Raw genomic sequence first — 17,800 nt, forward strand, 5'->3', positions numbered from 1 at the left:
AAAGATTCGGTGGCGGAAGTTAGGGCCGACTGGGCAAAGCCCTCACCCACTTCTTTAAGGGCTCGCGTGGGATGGTGACCGCGGACATCTTTTAATCGTCACGAAAGACGACAGCTAGGATAGTGACAATATTCGCCCCTGGGCCGTTGCCCACATCAAGGAATTGAAGAAGATAGTTGCCAAGGAGACATGTGCCCAAATCGAGAAGGACAAAGTGGGCTCAAAAAGGCTCCGAAAATCTGTACCACTTCGCAGTATTTGTAATCCTCGGAACAGTTTCGGTAATCAGGGAAAGTGAGTCGGCGTGATTAGATCGGCTAATGCTGTTATTAGGACAGACAGACATCCGTGCAAGGGAAATGGATATTTTTGTGTGCTCTTCATCCTGGGTCCCCGTGTCATCCACTTGCTGTCACACGTCAAGAAATGCTCGTACGGGTAAACTTCAGGCTAGCTACTATCAGTTGGAGCATCGCTATATGTTACTGCTGTGGCAGGATTCTGGTTGATGGATGAGCAGATTTTCCATATCTGAAAGGCTTTAAAGGAAGTTTTGGGTAGTACGAGCGTTGCTCCGAAGCTTGGTACTCGCCTGATATGGAACACAACTGGACTAGTGGCACACTATTTTCTCGTGAGGGGCGATAGTATTATGCAGAGTAGTGAAGATACAGTAGGCAGTGAGATAGTGAAGTGTTGCGGTCGACCTCGGAAGCGAGATATTGATTCCGCTTTGGGTTTAGCTCATGGACTAAGCTTGGAAGCGAAGCTGCCCACTTCAGGGCTCTGATTTCGAGATTGCGTCCTGGCAGTTGACTTCACTGCTGTCATTCTTTCTAGGCAAGAGTTTAAATTTAGTTGGCAGCCCTACATATCCCAGAGTGCTTCCTCTAATTACCCAGGCTCTTGTGTGTGAACACTGTTAGCCATGGCAGATCAAAAGGCTTCCAAGTACTACCCTGCCGAGGACGAAGCCCAATTGAAGCAGGTATGCATGCTTCTGTGTATACAAGCCGATTCTACACCTCTCATTCGAGTTTGGAGCTCTGATATCTAATGTTGAAACCCCAATACAGCAAGCCGCTGACGTGACTTCTCAGGCCCGTAAGACTGCACACCCCACCAAATACCGCTCCTCCCTCGCCCCAGGCACTGTCCTCATCTTGCTCTCTGGTCGGTTCCGCGGCAAACGTGTCATTCTCTTGCGCCAGCTCTCCCAAGGTGTTCTTCTAATAACAGGTCCCTTCAAGTCAAATGGCGTTCCCCTTCGCCGTGTGAACCATCGCTATGTCATCGCTACTTCTACTGTCGTGGACATCTCGGGAATCGATAGTGAAGTGCTAGAGAGGGCAGAAAAGGACGAATACTGGGAGAGAGAGAAGGGCAGGGATGACAAGGGAGAGGACCACTTCTTCAAGGGAGAGACATCGCAGGCATGTGACCACTATTTAGGCTGGCGGCTAAGGAGTGCTAATTCTAGGTAGAAGAAGGACACAGATCCCCAGAGGACAGAGGACCAGAAGAGGGTAGACAAAGCACTCATAGCGAACATCCGGAAGGTGCAAGACCTTGAAGCCTACCTCAGTTCGAACTTTAGCCTAAGGGGAAATGAGCGCCCACATGAGATGGTCTTCTGAAAGGCGCAAGGGAGATAGTGTATAACAACAAAATTGCAATCAGGCATCCTCGTCTAATAGGACAGGCTTCACTGGTTGCTCATACGGGGTTGGAGTAAAATTCCTACTGGAACGCACAGAGTTGAGTGCGTCTAGAGGCTGAGCCAAGCGACAAGAGTGCTATGTACATAAACGATACCCTATCTCGAAGGTCCCTTCATTCAGCACTTCTAGCCTATCACAGGATATCCCATAAATCTTCGATCAAAGGGAACATATTAGCACCACTTATGTGAGAACCACTGTCTTTCATACCGGTATCCCGAACTGTGTTTTTCCCGGTCAACATGAGCATCACTCAACCCAAGACCTGCACTCCACAATCTACTAGGGATCACCGGCACGGCTGCTAGCTCCAGGCATCAGGTTGAGATTTTTTAGAACGGACTTCAATTGTGTGTCGGGCATTTTTAATAAACACCAACCTCTTAACGTCACGAATTTAGAGTGTTTTGGCCCATACAAAGGCTAATGCTGGGAGCTAAGTACTCGATCCGATGAGAGATTAATATCAGCACATTCAATATCACGTCGTGCAACTCTCAAGATGTATTCAATAGGACTAACGTGTTCTTCATGTCCTTCGATTATAAAAAATTTGAAGAAGGCCTCATCGACCTCAATCCCGAAGCGGAAATAGAGACTGGATATAAGGATTCACCCATGTGACCACGATGTAAACTCCAGGCAGCAACCATTGAGAATCCATTCGTTATAAGAAACATTACGATCTTGCTAGATCTAGCAGGTTCGGGGAAGGGAAACTCATCCTAATCCCTGCCGGCAAATTAAAGTCAAGGAGCTTGTCGACGAGACTATATATCAAGCCCATCAAGTCTTCCTCGCACTTGCTGTTGGCGTTGCTGATTTTGCTACTACCCGCATTGCGTTTATCTTCACAGGGTGGTGGAAGCTTGGAAGGAAGTCCAGCCCTTCTCCCATCGATATACGAAAGACTTTTGTGGCGCTATACTTACAGGAAACGTTTGATGCAGTCGCCTAAGTCAAAGCATTCTCAGGGCTCTTCGCGATGGAAACGCAATGGCATTGGCCTTGAGGCAACTGAAATTCGTGCGAGACTACGTAAAGCTGGTCTCTTCTATAGGTAAGGTGCTGAAAGAGATATCTTGTCGTTGACGATTCGGGGCGAAGTCGCGACGTCACACAATCACGTGGAAGGGTTCAATGTTGTATGTTCCTGACTCGACTGAGAGAGACATACGGCTTTATATCCACGACTTTTGCTTGGATGCTATACACTTGCATGTCTTCTTTGAGTGTGGTCACACCATGGATCACAGCCATGTCCTGAACCCTGTCATAATCCAATTGCTCTTAAAGTTTGGTGCAGATTCGAATTTGTGTTGCAAGGTCTTACACTATTCGTACAACACTTCAATCCAGGTTAAGAGCCGCGCTAGGGGTGACGCTGAATTTTCTATAAGCCTGGGGGGCGGTGTAGCGGAAGAGTAATGTATTGATGTGGAGCCTTTAGGGCGGCCATGATACTCTAGTAGATAGTGGCTTGGGTTGGTTACATTTGCAAAAGCATTCTTCAACACTAAGACTTTTGCTAGATCAGGGCACCGATCTAGTTGACAAGGAGACTATCATTGCTCTCGTATAAAACCGCAGCCGCAAAGATTATCAAGATATCCTGGCTCTCTTTGATTCAAAGCCGTAGCTGAGACTTAAATCGAGACTCTGATCTCGATGGCTACCGATGTGGTCTAAAAGCTTGGTGGGGAAAATAAAGGGAGGTCCTGGAGACGAAGCGATATAGAACTCGAGGCTGTTAAGCAACGTATTGCCACCCCGGCGCTAGTATACGCTGCTACTGAAAGAAGAGTTTCAACATCATGCCGAACCAGGCCAACTGACATCCCAACTAGCGAGGGTCTATGGACTTGGCCGATCCTTTGCTCACCCTCACAATGACTTCTTCCATGACAGATCCCCCGCTTGGTCCTTCCGAGTATAAAGAGGACACATTTGTGTTTTCATTTTCTAGGCGATATTCTAGAATCCGTTGAAATAATTTACCAAGGGTGCTGGCCATCAACGTGTAAATATCCACCATGCTCACCATCCCTCTTCCCATTCAAGATATCCACAATCGGAGCCGCACCCTCGCTCGTCGGCTTCGCGCCGTTCGCCGCAGTGTTTTGCTCAGAAAGATTCGAAACGGTGAACCCTGGACAAAAGGCAAACACCTTCCATCCTAGTGGGCCATAATCGACCGACTGGCACGCCGTAATCATATTCAAGGCAGCCTTGCTTGCACGGTACCGCACCAACCCCATATCGTAGAACGGGGATGTAGAGTCAAGGCGTGTTGCGATTGAGCCGGCCCCGGACGTTACATTAACGATGCGTGGTGTCCCGGTTGATTTCTTGAGCAGTGGAGCGAAGGCTTCGACCATGATTGCCGGGCCCGTGGCGTTGGTCCTAAAGCTTTGGTCTAGTTGCTGCGCGAGTGACCCTGGTGGCGTACCGATAGCGGCGTTGTTAACGAGAGCGTCGAGTCTGGAGAGTTTTTTTTAATACCCAAGGTAAGGGAGGAGAAGTTGATAGGGGATGTAGGCTACAGAGTCATACCTGCCATGTCTACTTTCGACCTCTTTGGCGGCGGTGACCACCGAGTCCTCACTCGAAACGTCGACTTGTATGAGCTCGACGGTGCCCGGCAGCTTTCGTGACTGCAAATCTTTGACGGCGGCCTGTCCCTTTGCTAAAGAACGGCTTCCGAGGAGAACGTACTTGGATGCATCGGACAGCAGTTGCACTGCTAACTCGAAGCCAATACCTCCGTTTCCTGTGACGTCAGGTTGCTAAGAATTAATTTTATTGGAGAAAGCATCCTTACCGCCAGTAATCAAGACAAGTGTTTTAATTGCAGCCATTGTTTAGTGCAATATAGTACAGCTTGAATGCTAGTGAAGACAAATACATCTTCTCGGAATCCAATCTTATAAAATATATGCTAAAAACAAAAGGATTTGGAAATTATTTTCTCCCTAACGGAGATTGGGTTTTCTCCCGTCATTTCAAAAACGGAGATAGAATCCACCACCGTAAAACCCGAGCTAAAAGACTGCCAAGTTCATAAAGGGCAGAAGAGGACAAACAATGAGATTTTGGGAGCCATCTACACCAATCAGATCTCGCAAGTCTTCCTTGGAAAGGAATAGTGTGACGGTGTAGATGTTCCCTTCACAATACGCTGCCAAGGAGAGCACTCTCCAAACCCAGTACACCTGGACGGGGTCCGCGGACTCCTTAGTGATGGGGCCATCCTCCTCCGGATTTAGTCCACAATTATCCAGCGCCCTATTTTATTCGCTGTACACATCGTCTCACCCCGTCTCTGACCTACAGTTCCCCAGACGGAGTTAGTCCTCCTTAAATCAGAGGGCCATTCCTGTACGATTATATCAACAATCAATTCTTGAACGCTTAGCGATGCCCTCCCGAGACTGCTCGTCCTCCTTAAACCCGAGGGCCATTCCTGTACGATTATATCAACAATCAATTCTTGAACGCTTAGCGATGCCCTCCCGAGACTGCTCGTCCTCCTTAAATCCGAGGGTCATTCCTGTACGATTATATCAACAATCAATTCTTGAACGCTTAGCGATGCCCTCCCGAAATTGCTCGTCCTCCGTCCTCTCTTACATTGGTGACCAGTGGTACATGTGGCTTACGAAGTGGCGACATCGGCGGTGCAATAAGCCTTGAGAAAACTAAAATTTTAAATTAACTAACGTATTCTACCACCAAAGCGGCCACCCTATTAAGACAGCCACTTTTTCTTAGCACAGCTAACACCTTGTATAAAAACACTAAATTATTTATAATCAGCAACAGACTTAGATATAATGTACTTACATTAGATTTAGAAGCTTTCTTTTTATCTTTTTTATATAAGTTAACTGAGTCATAAGTTGACATACTAACTAAGCTATTTAGGATAAAAGTGCCAAAAATAACAAACCTTGAAACTACAAGCTCTTACAAACTATTAAGTCTATTTCCCTTATTCTCTATATCTTTCCAATAATGCTTGTCTAATACCTGTGAGAGATGTTTCCTAACACTGTTCTTTAGGCCCTTACTCCACCCTTTCTCATTTCCCCCATCCGTCGTCGGCGCATCGTTATTACTCGGAGCATTATCGGTATCTCTCGAACCGCCAACTCTCCACGGAGTGAAAACCGGTGGTGTCATTGTGTATCCACTGATATATCCGTCCTCCGTCTTGAAAGCAATTTCATTGTCGACTGGGAATCCCATGCCATGCCATCCGCCGATATGATAGAGCATCCTCATGGCGCCCATGCGAGACACCGCATATCCCATTGTGCAGAGCGGACCGTAAGTTGCGGAAGTTACACGCATGCCGTCACCACCAGTGATGTTCCAGATATCCCTGAATTCTTTTTGGAAGCCTTCGATGGTAGAGCCAATATCTGGGCCATTAGGATCTGAATATGTCCAGTGCAGATCTAGTCGCTTTTTGTTGACGGTGTTACCGCACTGGCCCATCCAGAGCTCGTCCCAGTCACAGCCTAATACCAAACCGTTAGTAAATTATGAGAAATACAACCTATAGTTCTTGCATACTATAAGGACATTCATCCTCCCACCCCTTCTCTACGTTCTCCCCCCACCGGATTGTATTATTAAAGCGCAACTGCCAACCCCACAAACCCATGATTTCCTTAATATTTACATCCCAGTCGATGTCATCCTCGACAATAAGCGCAGTTTGAACGTCGTTGTCGATGATATATCGCCAAGCATTTGCATGCGCCCGCCAGCACCCTAATGCTGGGGTCGCCGTCATGTTCTTTCTGCCAATCATGTGCGGTTCAGCTTTGTGGTGAATAGTTTTTGGGTCGATCTGAGAGAGACATATTAGCAATGCTCTTATGGTAGTTCGCTACGGTGAGGTGGGATTGGAATACACACCCCAGGAATCAAGGTTAGTTTTATGCCCGACACAGCTGCCAACAACGACAATGCATCTTGTCGATCCGTTCGATGCGGCATGCTAATATAAAGTATCTCCTGGAAATTAAGTGTTGAATTCGCAGGCTCTGGCTTTGGTGGATTCTTTTTGAATGATAGGCTTGGCCGTGGTTGAAAGCTTTGTGGGACATGATCTGGGATAGAGGGAAGATGTTCCCTGGATGACGCTGACTTGAAGTGGCTCGCGGTGGAGAAAAGAGTCAGAATAATCGTGCAAACTACAATGACTTGCACCATACGAACTACTTGGATCGTAGGGAGCGCCATGACGACCGTCCAGGTTGACATCTAGTATAACCACCCACCCAGTATATAAGGAGAACATATGCCAGCCGAGAAAATCGTCTGCGACATATTGGGAACGGATAAAAGAAATCTGTCGACTCCGTATTGCCTTTCGTGTCGTTCGCAAAACTACGTAAGACGGAGACATGAGCCAGCCGCAAGGAATGTGGCCCCTGAAAACGACAATTTATATTGTGAATAGATATGACCTCCTTTGGTCAAGGCAGCATTCTGACGTTGGCGGGCGAAACTTGACAATTGCCTTTGTCGTGTTTAGAGACGAATAATAGATCGGTAGTCCTGCAATAGGAATACGACTGTGATAGAACTTCATTTCTGTAAGCTCTGTGTAACCTTTAGAGTATCTCACCGTTTCTCAAAGCTTCACACAATCGCATATAGGGGTAGGTGCCCGCCATTGAATCACCGATCCGCACTTTCATCGTGGATAGCACCAGGTTTTTGCGAGATTTGTTGTATGGATAGAATTGCAAGAAATTTGCGTGGCTTAGGTTACTCGGTAACGAGATGCATAGCATCGCATAGTACTGGCTAGAAAGCAATCCCTAGCGAGGGTGGGATTCCCTGTTGCTGTTATTTCCTAACAGAGAATTTTTGCACGATTTGCGCGATTTTCTTTGCGACTTTGGCTTCAATGCTAGTTCAGGGGTCGGTTGGCTGTCTCAAGTAACCTTGTTATGAAACAATATTGACCCAAAGAGAATACCCCCTCCTCCGGAAGAACGACAACACATTGACTGCCCAAACCCTCACAGAATGGAATCAACCTACCCTACGGACCATCTGGACCAGAGCTATTGCTAAGAACCCCTATTGATGTGATGTACCTGCGGTAGGAACTATATAGGTTACGTTTAGGTAGTAATGTCCTTCCACGCGTCCCGGAAATCTACCCGTGCCGGAATAAAAAAATTTTAAGCCTCTAAACTTTCTCCCCCTTAGCGAAATTTCGTTGTAGTTCTGGTAGTATTATTTTATAAGTATTTCTTTCTTAGAATCTGGAGTGCAGCAAAAAAAAATACTATATTCTTAGTTTGCTATGCATCGTTCTTTTCAGAGTATCAAAACCTGTCTTAGTCCTAAGACTCCTAACCCCCTATTGTACTATGATTAATCACAAAATATTAAGTTTCGGAATAGTTTGTCAATAAGCTTATGTGATAAAAAGATAGCCGTATACTTTTAAGAACATTAAATCCTTGAATGTATACATTCCGAATTTATCCTGGGAGGAGAGGCTTCAGTATGTCTTGACATGAGGATTTAGTGGGCTTACGTATAAACGCTTAGTCGTGGGTATTGTATTCTACGCTATGCCTAGTCGGTTCAAAGTGTGGCGCTCTTCCAGAAGCATCTATCATGGGCCAAGATTTCCTTTACATAATCTTCGACGAGTAGTATGCAACATAGGGCCTAAGTATCCAGCTCTTGGTAACCGGTTCACGAGGCTCAGTCGGAATAGTAATAGTCGTAGTCATATTCGTTGATGATGTCCCTACAGCTGGTCGGTCCGTCATCATCCCAGTATCCTGACTCCAGAGAGAACTCCCCTCTTCTGAATATGGAGTCGGCCGCGCGCAGGCGCTGAAAGTGACAGCGTCCTGGTATCACTTTTTCCAAAATATGAACTGTGTCTTCCTCCTTGTTCGCATCCACCACAATTTGAGCTGTCCTGGGAAGTGCCTGGCCTAGGTACTCCAAGATTGGTGTTAACCACACCGTCCATTCCTCGAAGACATCCTCCGGTTCCACTCGGGGCCATGCGTACGGAGAAGGCGGCTCTGGCTGCTCAGCGATAACCCCTAATATTGAAAGGCTACCGAGAACACCATCCCAAATTTTCGGGTCCATGCAGAAACCGGGGTGGTAGGAAACTCCCATGGGTCGTAAGACCAAGATCATCTTCCGCATTTTCTCCCTTGTCTCAGAACTAAACAAACCCACGAGACTCGATTGGCCGTCACCGTGAACATTGACTGTAAAGGTATTCCCTCCGTACAGCATTGCTCTTACCTCATCGGTAATCTGGCGGCAAACGAGAAGGAGTCTAGGTAAGGCGCTTCGACGAGACGGGGAAATTCTAGGACGATATCGCTGAGATATCTGACAATAGTTGTCCAGCTTACAGGCTTCATATTCGTCCTCTTTGTCGCTAACCTCCTCATCTATTAAAGAGACCCTAACGCTCTCCTAGTTATAGTGGGCAGTCGTTTTCTTTGAAGGAAAAATTGGCTCCACTTGTGTTGTACCTATCCTAAGACCTATCCAAGCGCTAGAGCGGCTTGACCCATCCTTTAGGGCGATTTTAGTAGTACATATAGCCAGAACAATTGAAGCAAAGGTTTTCTGGAATGCAGAATTAATAGACCTGCTGGCGAATTTCCAGCGGAAGTGCCAGGAAGGCACTAAAGTTTGGGGGAGGAAGAGTAGGCACCATTGCTGTTCCTGCAGCTTGCAGTATAGACAGACGCGATGTCACGGCACACTAGGGCTCGAAGGCAGATTGATATTGGGAACAACACTGTGTATTGACGAAGAGATCATGATGGGGAAATGAAGAGGAAGTGGGGTATAGACGTGACCAGTGCACGAACCTATTAGCAAGATCTGAGAATTAGTGCCGTGACACAGGAGGCCCGCCCGCCAAGACTCCGCACAGCTACAGGCTTAACAGTCATCACAAGTAAGTTACACTGCAATGGCTATGTAGTTGCAGGGTCAATGTACACTAGCTGAAATTGGTAGTTGGCTTGATCGGAAGTACCGACCGGGTTAAGCGGCCTTGCATGAATTTGTGCGCGACAGCAGGCACAAGGCTAGTGATAACTTCTCAGCATCATAGCGAGGTTCTAAGGCCTGATAAGACCGCTTATGAGTATTATAGAGTGGTAAGATCTTAATAGTGGTGCTATAGGGAAGGAACTCTGTCACGCTATAGAAGGAGGCTCTCTGCAGATCAGTCGCGAAGGCGACAGTGGAAGCCTAATTTATAGGTGAGAAGCGCCCTAGACCTTTGAAAATAGCCACAGTACATTATTTATGCATAATTTTGGTGAGGCTCGACGTGTGCGCAGAGTTATAGCTGCTTGAAGTCAAAGTACCTGTCATATTTTCCGGCACAGGTGGTTTTTCCGGCTCGCTTGGATAGACGTTACTTATCCTTAGTAACTAGACTCTAGAAAACCTTAGTAAAAAAAAAACTATGTTAGAAGGAGTGTAACTAGGTGCTTTAGTCTGCTATTGCTTTAAAGGCTAAATATCATAGATTATCTATAATTAAACAGCCTGCTTAAATATAAGTAACCTAAGATTCCAACTGTGCTTTCTTACTATTTAGTCAAGGTCTGCTTTTAAAGGTACCAAAGTAGTTAATACTTGTAAGTATTGTAGGACATCTGTAGATGCACTGTCTCTGGGCTGGGGTATCTTTGTTCATATGGCACGGTTTATAATATCGCCACTTTCTGGGCTACATGCACCTCCCCTGAAAAGCGTTAACATTCATGTAGTAAACGCCTTTCTGAGCGGCTAGAATAAAAAAAGTACAGGAACTGGAAACTGATACCGGTCACTCCTGTAATTGAGTGAACATCAGCCAGGGTTAGTTAAATCTCCGCCCATCAACGGAGGGTAATCGAGAGTACCGAATTATTGGCCGAAGACCTAAGTACTAGTCAGTGAAGCAGGGATATTACAAGGAGGGACGCTGCAGATGGGATGGAGAGGAGTGGAGGAATGAAGGAAGCACCATGATGAAGTGCAGGCAATCAACTATCGAATGATGCATTGGAGCACTGATATGGAAATATGGGTGTCTTATACATGATAAGAAATGCGATATTGGTACAGATGCTACAACATGCTCGGACACTCTTATAGCTTGCACGGGATGTGACTCTTGAGACCTAGATCAGCCAAGACAGTCACATTCTCTTGTTCCGCGTCACCTCTTCTCGTTCAACGCCGTTTTGTCGGCTTTCATGAGCCCCGCCTTTGCCATGGCTGTATCAATGCCGCTCCATTTCCGAATAAGAACTTGCACGCCCAAAGGCAGTACCCCCAGAATCTGAATATACCTGGAATACAGTGGGACAGCCACATCCCCACTCTCACCCTTCTCGATTAGTCCTATCACCTCCTTTGCTATATCTACAGGCGCAATAACTGGGGCTAGGAAATTTGACGGCGTCCTTACACCAGCGAACATCTTAGTGCTCATCTGACCAGGCGTGACGAGGATTGTTTTGATATCTTCGCCATTAGGATGTTGAGCTAGTTCGGCGCGAAGAGAGGAGTGGAGGGCGAGGAGGGCAGCTTTCGACGAGGTATAAGAGGAGAGGTTCGCGGCGCCGAGGTGGCCGAGGACGGAGGAGACGGTTACGATGGTGCCGCGACCTTCATTCAGCATGTGTGGAAGGCAGCTGCGGAGAGTGTTGAAGTGAGAGAAGGTATTCGTTCGAAAGGTTCTGTGCGAAGCTGTGAGCGTACTTGGGGGGGGGTTAAAGGGTTAGGGTAGAGCTTACTGTCGAACTTCTTCCGCTGTGGAATCCAGGATCGATTGTGTGTGTACAATGCCCGCATTGTTAATTAGGATTGTGGGAGGGCCAAGCTAAAGCTCATTAGCAGCTAAACCCAACCGCCGGGAAACACAATGCCTTACATCTTCAACAATCTCCTTCACAGCCTCATCCACCTGCTGAGCATCACCCACGTCGCACTCATAATACACCACGCCCTTCTCTTCCGCCTCCTCTAAATCCACTTTCTTCGTGTCCAATACCGCCACATTCGCATTCCGCATCCCATAAACCTCGGCGATCAGCGCGCCTAAGCCTCCGACACCGCCCGTTATCACAATCACCTCCTCGCTCAGGTCGACCTCACGCGCATTGCCATACGCGAGCTTCGCATTGATTATGCCAAATATAGCTCGTCCAGTCGTGAGAAAGGCCCACACTATTGCGATCTGCATTTCGAGGCTCTGATATGGTGTGACCTGTGCGCGCAGGCACAGAACGATGACCCATGCCACCCAAGGATGAAAGACGGTGTAGCCAAGGACTTTCCATATCAGGTCGATTGTGAGATGGTGGTACCACGGCTCATCTGGCCTGTCGAAGTTCTTCGGCAACTTTGCGGGGATCTCTCTGATTCTGGCGCCCATGGTGGGTTATAGAAGCAGTGGAAGAGGGATGGCGGGGTGTGTGTAAAAGCACGGTGGATGGATGCAAGTGCGGAATTAGATTAGGGTCTACGAATGCCTGGAGCTACCCGGAAGCTGAAATTGGAAAGAACGAGACGGTTGGAGAGAACAGAAGGAAAGGAGAGGCATGGTGTTCTTATCCTACAGCGCCTAATACCTGAGGTTCGTTGTGTTTCATCCTCAGGCAGGACGGAGGTGCAGTTGGACAACATGCACGCTCCGTATCAATTAGCCTGCTCCGGATCTCATTTGATAGCCTGACCACCGACGTCCCATCTCAAAGCAACTTAGTTACGTTCCAATTTCTCCACACCAAGCAGCCACGAAGTGGTGATTACATCCTCTGCTGCAAGGTCCAGAACAATATGTAATCACCAGAGGAGGCGGCTGCGTGGGAGGATGAACAAGTCAGTCCCTTTGGGAAAGACCGACTTTCTGATGTATTAGCCACGGCCTCTGCTAGCATGCCACTCCCAATTTTTAGAAATCACCACCAAGGCAAATAAGGTCTATGGCGCGCTGCGAAGGAGCCCCGACCGTCGGTGGAATAACAGAGCGGGGGTATCTTCAACGCTGCCTGCTGGGAAGTGACTTCCTCCTCGCCGTCACCCTGCAACACCACGTAAGTAGGAAGGGTAATGGAGCCCTTATAAGCCCATCCTCCCTCTTAATTCTCCGTCTCATCTTCATTCTAGTCATCGATCCATCATCAGTCAACTACCAGTCTATTCCATTGTTGATTCATCTATCCAACCTCCATCCTCTCTCAACCCAGCAGGCATCAAAATGATCAAACAAGTCCTCACACTCTGCGCTCTAGTGACCCTCGCACAATCCAAGGCGATTATCACCAACCTCTGCACCCATCCCGTCTACATTTGGTCAGTGCCTGAGGTCTATGGAGCTGCCGACAACTATGCTGTCCAGCCTGGACACATCTACGAGGAAGTCTTCCGCTATGGCACTGAAGCCAACCCTGGAATCGCAATCAAGGTGACGGATCGTCTGAATGGGATCCACGCGGGCAAGGGTGAGATCGACTTCCAATACACCGTCGACAAGTATGACCCCAAGAAGGTTTGGATCAATCTGGCAACCGTCCGAGGAAATGCTTTTGGTGGCAATATGGCCCTGTGGACCTGCTTTGGCGCATACAAGAGCCCGAATGTCCCCACGCGACTGTGCAGCACCGACGACAACATCGAGCTGGTCCTCTGCGGATCAGAGCGGACATTGCAACCCCATTCATTCGCCCCAGCAGACGACTACTGCTCTGGTCATTGGGTCGGGAGAGGACAAACGCGCCGTTGCATCCCACACACTGTCACCCCAAAGAGGACGGGGCCAAAGAAGAAGGAGCGAGAAGTAAGGGCTGCGCAGGCTTGCGCAGAGATCCGCACTCGTAATGTCACGAGTCCTGCTGTCAAGCCTGCCAGAGCTCATCGCATGTCATCTGACGACTCTTCCTCGTCTGATGAAGGATTCTGAATGCGGGACAGTGCAGGGGAGGACGATGGGTGGATTGACCGTTTGGTTTCGCTATTGCTTTCTCCTTGAAGACCTAATGCAAAGAATCATTGGTCCCTGGGTAGATTAGCCTGCACTCAATCGCAACTGCCTTCCCCCCAATTGTCCCTGTCTTAGTCACGTGCCGCTCCATGTTCCTGCCAAGCCTGACAAAGTTTCTCCGAAGCCGATACACTCTTCCTTATAAGGACTAGCGCTTCGGTGAGTGGTCCGCATGGATCACTCGCTCCCAGCTTCTTCTCACCATTCCACAACTTTTCAATTGAATGATTCCACCATGGCTCGCAACCGGAGCCCCTCGCCATCCGACCACTTCCCACTTGGTCACTCGGCGACTTCGCCGCAACCCATGGTCTCCAAGCGGGACAAGCGACGTACGATGCTGGCCGACAAGCTCTCGGAGATGATGGCCTCGTTCTCAGACAACAGGGATTCACACTACAGGGCCCAGCTCGCAGCGCTTCAAGCCGACTTGAACCTCATTCTCAAGGCTGACCCTTATGCCAACAAGCCGCTTGAGGATGGTGGAGAGGAAGCCGCCGAGCTGATTTCGCAGATCATGGGCAGTAATCTCCCTGCTGCGCCGAGCGCTGGCACCGACTATATCGCTCAGGTTGGGAAACACTACGCGCGCTTCGTCGAAGCTGTCAACGATTCCCTGGAGGAGCGTGACTTCAACCTCACTATGCTTTGGGTAGGCTATTCCATTTCCTACGACTGGAAACCCGCCTCTGTGTAAATGCTAACTTCCACTCCTTCTAGAACAAGCACGAGAACATGAAGAACGAGATCGAGAACGCGCATCTCTACAAAGTCCAAATTGCTGAGCAAGAGCACAAGCTGCTCGCTGACACGATCCGAGAACGCCTCACGGCAAGCCTCACAGCTAGAACTACACGGCTCAAGCGAGAAAAGGAGCAATTAGACCTCTCCGACAGCAATGCCATGCTTCTCCATCCTAATCAGTTTAGTATCACGCACCCGGCGAGCCCCGGTGGCCCGCAGGCTCCACGAAAAACCCGCAGGACGGGACACAAATTCGGTGACCAAGAGGATATGGCGACCGGAACTGAGAATAAGAGAAAGCGGAAGCTTTTCGAAGATAACGAAAATGATTCCCCTGGCCCGTCAGGTCGGAATGTGGATCTTGGCGTAGGCTCACCGTTCCGCGAGGCAAAGGCGAAGACCATGCACGCTCAGTTTGAAGCTTCTGCTTACTCCCTCGAACGACTCTTCACCGAGAAAGAGCTCAATATGGCGATGAACCATGCGACCGTCGCTGCTTCAAACTTCTTCGCTAAAATGAAGAACCCAGACAATGCTCAGGATTCCGCTGCGAACGGTACGAATGGCGTCAATGGTGACCATGCTTTTGATCACGGAGACGGCGCTGATGCTGACCACGACTCTGATTCTCCGCCCGGTCCCATTGATATGGGTCGCCAAGTTTCGTCAAATCCTCATGCTACCCGTGGGGCAACGCGCTCTGCTATGGGACCAGCGGGAATTGCAAATGGTCGCTGGCCCTTCATTGTCAATCCACCATACATCCTTCCCGCAAACATTGCGTCGAAAGTAAACGCCTCTGCTCCGCCACCGGCCCCACTGGCCCCGCAGGACGCTGAGCAGGATCTCATGTTGATGATGCGCGACGCTCCGCCAGACGATACCCTCAACGAGAAGTTGCTCGCTGCAGCTGTCGCCCCGATCAAAGCACGAGAGTACCAAGTCCAACCCCCTGGCTTTCAGCAACCCGTCCCCGAGATTACGAGCCAGATTCGTGCCATCGCCCCGCACCTCGAAGTTAGCACAATGGGAGGCATTCCTATGAGCGCGCAGAGCAGTATGGGCGGCTATAGCCGCGCTAGTACACCGAGACCTCGGCGCGGAGTTTAGAGCCCTGCTGGTCTTCGGCTTCGGCTTGCTAATTCTTCGTCGTCCTATAGTATTACTCTTCGGTGGCCCGGCTTTCACCTTATATACCCTACTCATCATCGGATACGGGCCCGGGCGTTATGGTGGCTGGGACTTCACATTGCATTTGTGCAGGCGGTTCTCGGTGAATTCACCTGGATGGAGAGGTGGCATGGACATACAACGGCGTTTACTTTCTTTCATATTTACGTCGGCACACAGGGCGGGTTTCGATGGATTGTCCACATGGATGGGTAGGTGGCATGAACATACTATGGCGTTTACACTCTTTCATATTTACGTCAGCATGCAAGGCGGGTTGCATACTGGAAGAAATCACTATCTGGGGTATTTATATAACTGGTTGGGAAGTACAAACTCAAGATGCCTGTTTATTGTAGAATCTTGCTACAATTGTTACAACATTTCAAAACAAGTAGTAATTAAGAAACGGTGAATCGGGAACCTAAAGATGCACAGGCATATTTGGGAGGGTTGACGGAGAAAGAGGTGTAGGTAATCAGCTCCACTTTCTACATAGTCACTAGAGGTCACTCGGACTCAGTTTCTGTACAATAATGCCCGTCGCCGCACCACCTCCGTTGCAAATCACTGCAGCACCATATTGTCCAACTTCCAGTTGATGCAACAGTGTTACCAATATCCGGCTCCCTGAGCTGCCGAGCGCATGGCCTAAGGCGATGGCGCCGCCTCGGGGGTTTACCTTGTCAACACCCAGACCGAGGATCTTGGCATTCGCTTTTATGACAGCAGCGAACGCTTCGTTGAATTCCCAGACGGCGATGTCGGATTTGGAAAGCCCTGATTGGGAAAGCAGTTTCTTGACTACGGAAGCAGGGGCGATGGGGAAGTCGATCGGATCGGCAGGATGTGTTAGCAGAGCGAAAAGGGTATCAGAAGAGAAGAGGGAGACTTACCAATGGCAGCATCAGCGTAGGTGATGATGCGTGCGAGAACCCGACTGTCTTTCCCATATTGCTGTGCTATTTCCTTGCTTCCGAGTACGAGGGCTGATGCGCCGTCGCTAAATGCAGAGCTGTTGGCCGCTGTTACAGTGCCACTGCCGTCTTTCACAAAGGCGGGCTTCAATGTGGGAACCTTTTCTAATTTGAGCTTGTTGTAGCCTTCGTCTTCTGATACAATCGTCTCGCCCTTCCGAGATTTGACGGTTACGGGCACGATTTCGTCTTTGAATTGTCCAGCCTTCCAGGCTTCTTGTGCACGCTTGTATGTTAAGATGGCGAATTCGTCCTGTTCTTCTCTTGATATTTCGAACTTCTTGGCCGTGTTTTCCGCGCAATTGCCCATGTGGATCTGGTTATATACATCCCACAGTCCATCGCCGATCAATCCATCTTCCAGTTTCTGGTGGCCAAATGGAGGCTGTTGGCTTGCTCGGCTGAGGTAATATGGCACTCGCGTCATGTTCTCAAACCCTCCAGCAACCTGTGCTTCCGCGAGGCCTAGTTGGATTGTCGACGCGGCAATGGTAACAGCTTTGAGACCAGAGGCACACACCTTGTTGACCGTAGTAGCCTCGATATTAGTAGGCAGACCAGCGAAAATGGCAGCTTGTCGAGCAGGAGCTTGACCCGCACCTGCGCTTAGCACATTGCCCATGTATACAGCGTCTATGGAGGAAATGGGCACTTTCGATTTCTCGACGGCGGATTTGATGGCTATGGCGCCAAGTTGCGGGGCTGGGACTGTGGTAAAGGATCCATTGAACTATATTCGCTAACTTAGGAGGGGACTGGAAAGGAAAGGTGAGACATACAACGCCGGTAGGTGTCCTCGAAGCACTCAGAATATAGGCATCCCTGACCTCCCTGTTCGCAGGCCGTGAGGTGCTGAATTGTCGTTGTAGTGAAGCGAGACGCTGCTGGGGACGGGAGGCCATTCTGATTGAGGAAAGGAGGGCTGATGTGGACATGGTTCATAGAAAGGAGGGATATGATCTGCAGGAGTGTGCAAACAGTGAAGCAGAGACTCTTGCGAGTCGAAGAGTGCTTGTCACATGGCGGAATGCGGAAACTGCTTATTGAACGAGTGGACGTCGGAATGGTTCAATGGGTGGAGAAGCTGCGAACCGAGGCGAAATAGCTCGGCCCGATGCGGCTTT

At 48.9% G+C, this 17,800-nt stretch overlaps 9 protein-coding genes across 9 annotated transcripts; 4 read left to right on the forward strand and 5 right to left on the reverse strand.

Annotated features, from left to right (window-relative positions):
- Positions 1-811: 811 nt before the first annotated feature.
- BDR25DRAFT_306599 (uncharacterized protein) lies at positions 812-2,109 on the forward strand. The gene is made up of 3 exons (XM_033690664.1): positions 812-988; positions 1,101-1,433; positions 1,485-2,109. Exons 1-3 carry the CDS (start codon positions 929-931, stop codon positions 1,635-1,637), a joined length of 546 nt encoding a protein of 181 aa, XP_033542290.1. The 5' UTR covers positions 812-928; the 3' UTR covers positions 1,638-2,109.
- A 1,606-nt stretch (positions 2,110-3,715) lies between these two features.
- Positions 3,716-4,579, reverse strand: BDR25DRAFT_378600 (NAD(P)-binding protein; the record flags this gene model as incomplete). The annotated part of the gene is made up of 3 exons (XM_033697558.1): positions 3,716-4,202; positions 4,275-4,491; positions 4,543-4,579. 3 exons carry the CDS (start codon positions 4,577-4,579, stop codon positions 3,716-3,718), a joined length of 741 nt encoding a protein of 246 aa, XP_033542291.1.
- A 27-nt stretch (positions 4,580-4,606) lies between these two features.
- Positions 4,607-5,414, forward strand: BDR25DRAFT_360406 (uncharacterized protein; the record flags this gene model as incomplete). Its single annotated transcript, XM_033696247.1, has 5 exons — positions 4,607-4,612; positions 4,673-4,846; positions 4,881-4,958; positions 4,988-5,029; positions 5,073-5,414. The coding sequence occupies 5 exons, from the start codon at positions 4,607-4,609 to the stop codon at positions 5,412-5,414; spliced, it is 642 nt and encodes a 213-aa protein (XP_033542292.1).
- Positions 5,415-5,849: 435 nt separating this feature from the next.
- BDR25DRAFT_203383 (uncharacterized protein) lies at positions 5,850-6,767 on the reverse strand (the record flags this gene model as incomplete). The annotated part of the gene is made up of 3 exons (XM_033684417.1): positions 5,850-6,244; positions 6,300-6,500; positions 6,644-6,767. Coding segments are annotated over 3 exons (720 nt in total), but the record flags the coding sequence as incomplete, so codon positions are not given.
- A 1,695-nt stretch (positions 6,768-8,462) lies between these two features.
- On the reverse strand, positions 8,463-9,450 carry BDR25DRAFT_378606 (uncharacterized protein; the record flags this gene model as incomplete). The annotated part of the gene is made up of 2 exons (XM_033697559.1): positions 8,463-9,203; positions 9,382-9,450. The coding sequence occupies 2 exons, from the start codon at positions 9,448-9,450 to the stop codon at positions 8,463-8,465; spliced, it is 810 nt and encodes a 269-aa protein (XP_033542294.1).
- A 1,402-nt stretch (positions 9,451-10,852) lies between these two features.
- On the reverse strand, positions 10,853-12,376 carry BDR25DRAFT_346011 (short chain dehydrogenase/reductase). The gene is made up of 3 exons (XM_033694107.1): positions 11,674-12,376; positions 11,537-11,622; positions 10,853-11,479 (listed from the first exon to the last, which is right to left on the reverse strand). Exons 1-3 carry the CDS (start codon positions 12,175-12,177, stop codon positions 10,957-10,959), a joined length of 1,113 nt encoding a protein of 370 aa, XP_033542295.1. The 5' UTR covers positions 12,178-12,376; the 3' UTR covers positions 10,853-10,956.
- A 142-nt stretch (positions 12,377-12,518) lies between these two features.
- BDR25DRAFT_306601 (uncharacterized protein) lies at positions 12,519-13,815 on the forward strand. Its single transcript, XM_033690665.1, has 2 exons — positions 12,519-12,838; positions 12,912-13,815. Exon 2 carries the CDS (start codon positions 13,003-13,005, stop codon positions 13,702-13,704), a length of 702 nt encoding a protein of 233 aa, XP_033542296.1. The 5' UTR covers positions 12,519-12,838; positions 12,912-13,002; the 3' UTR covers positions 13,705-13,815.
- A 205-nt stretch (positions 13,816-14,020) lies between these two features.
- BDR25DRAFT_239236 (uncharacterized protein) lies at positions 14,021-15,639 on the forward strand (the record flags this gene model as incomplete). Its single annotated transcript, XM_033685667.1, has 2 exons — positions 14,021-14,437; positions 14,506-15,639. 2 exons carry the CDS (start codon positions 14,021-14,023, stop codon positions 15,637-15,639), a joined length of 1,551 nt encoding a protein of 516 aa, XP_033542297.1.
- A 529-nt stretch (positions 15,640-16,168) lies between these two features.
- Positions 16,169-17,738, reverse strand: BDR25DRAFT_346013 (thiolase). Its single transcript, XM_033694108.1, has 3 exons — positions 17,456-17,738; positions 16,596-17,406; positions 16,169-16,539 (listed from the first exon to the last, which is right to left on the reverse strand). Exons 1-3 carry the CDS (start codon positions 17,609-17,611, stop codon positions 16,202-16,204), a joined length of 1,305 nt encoding a protein of 434 aa, XP_033542298.1. The 5' UTR covers positions 17,612-17,738; the 3' UTR covers positions 16,169-16,201.
- Between the last annotated feature and the right edge of the window lie 62 nt (positions 17,739-17,800).

The sequence above is a fragment of the Lindgomyces ingoldianus genome (assembly GCF_010093535.1).
Source record: "Lindgomyces ingoldianus strain ATCC 200398 unplaced genomic scaffold BDR25scaffold_38, whole genome shotgun sequence".
Classification (NCBI taxonomy): Eukaryota; Fungi; Ascomycota; class Dothideomycetes; order Pleosporales; family Lindgomycetaceae; genus Lindgomyces; species Lindgomyces ingoldianus.

Excerpts from the sequence above, each read along its gene's own strand:
- BDR25DRAFT_346013 (XM_033694108.1), bottom strand. The coding sequence starts at position 17,611 with ATGTCCACATCAGCCCTCCTTTCCTCAATCAGAATGGCCTCCCGTCCC. Across the intron at positions 17,407-17,455 it reads CGAGGACACCTACCGGCGTT|TTCAATGGATCCTTTACCAC; the intron begins GTATGTCTCACC and ends TAGCGAATATAG. Across the intron at positions 16,540-16,595 it reads CTACGCTGATGCTGCCATTG|ATCCGATCGACTTCCCCATC; the intron begins GTAAGTCTCCCT and ends CACATCCTGCCG.
- BDR25DRAFT_346011 (XM_033694107.1), bottom strand. The coding sequence starts at position 12,177 with ATGGGCGCCAGAATCAGAGAGATCCCCGCAAAGTTGCCGAAGAACTTC. Across the intron at positions 11,623-11,673 it reads TGAAGGAGATTGTTGAAGAT|CTTGGCCCTCCCACAATCCT; the intron begins GTAAGGCATTGT and ends AATGAGCTTTAG. Across the intron at positions 11,480-11,536 it reads ACAGCGGAAGAAGTTCGACA|AACCTTTCGAACGAATACCT; the intron begins GTAAGCTCTACC and ends AGCTTCGCACAG.
- BDR25DRAFT_306601 (XM_033690665.1), top strand. The coding sequence starts at position 13,003 with ATGATCAAACAAGTCCTCACACTCTGCGCTCTAGTGACCCTCGCACAA.
- BDR25DRAFT_306599 (XM_033690664.1), top strand. The coding sequence starts at position 929 with ATGGCAGATCAAAAGGCTTCCAAGTACTACCCTGCCGAGGACGAAGCC. Across the intron at positions 989-1,100 it reads ACGAAGCCCAATTGAAGCAG|GCCCGTAAGACTGCACACCC; the intron begins GTATGCATGCTT and ends GTGACTTCTCAG. Across the intron at positions 1,434-1,484 it reads TCAAGGGAGAGACATCGCAG|AAGAAGGACACAGATCCCCA; the intron begins GCATGTGACCAC and ends AATTCTAGGTAG.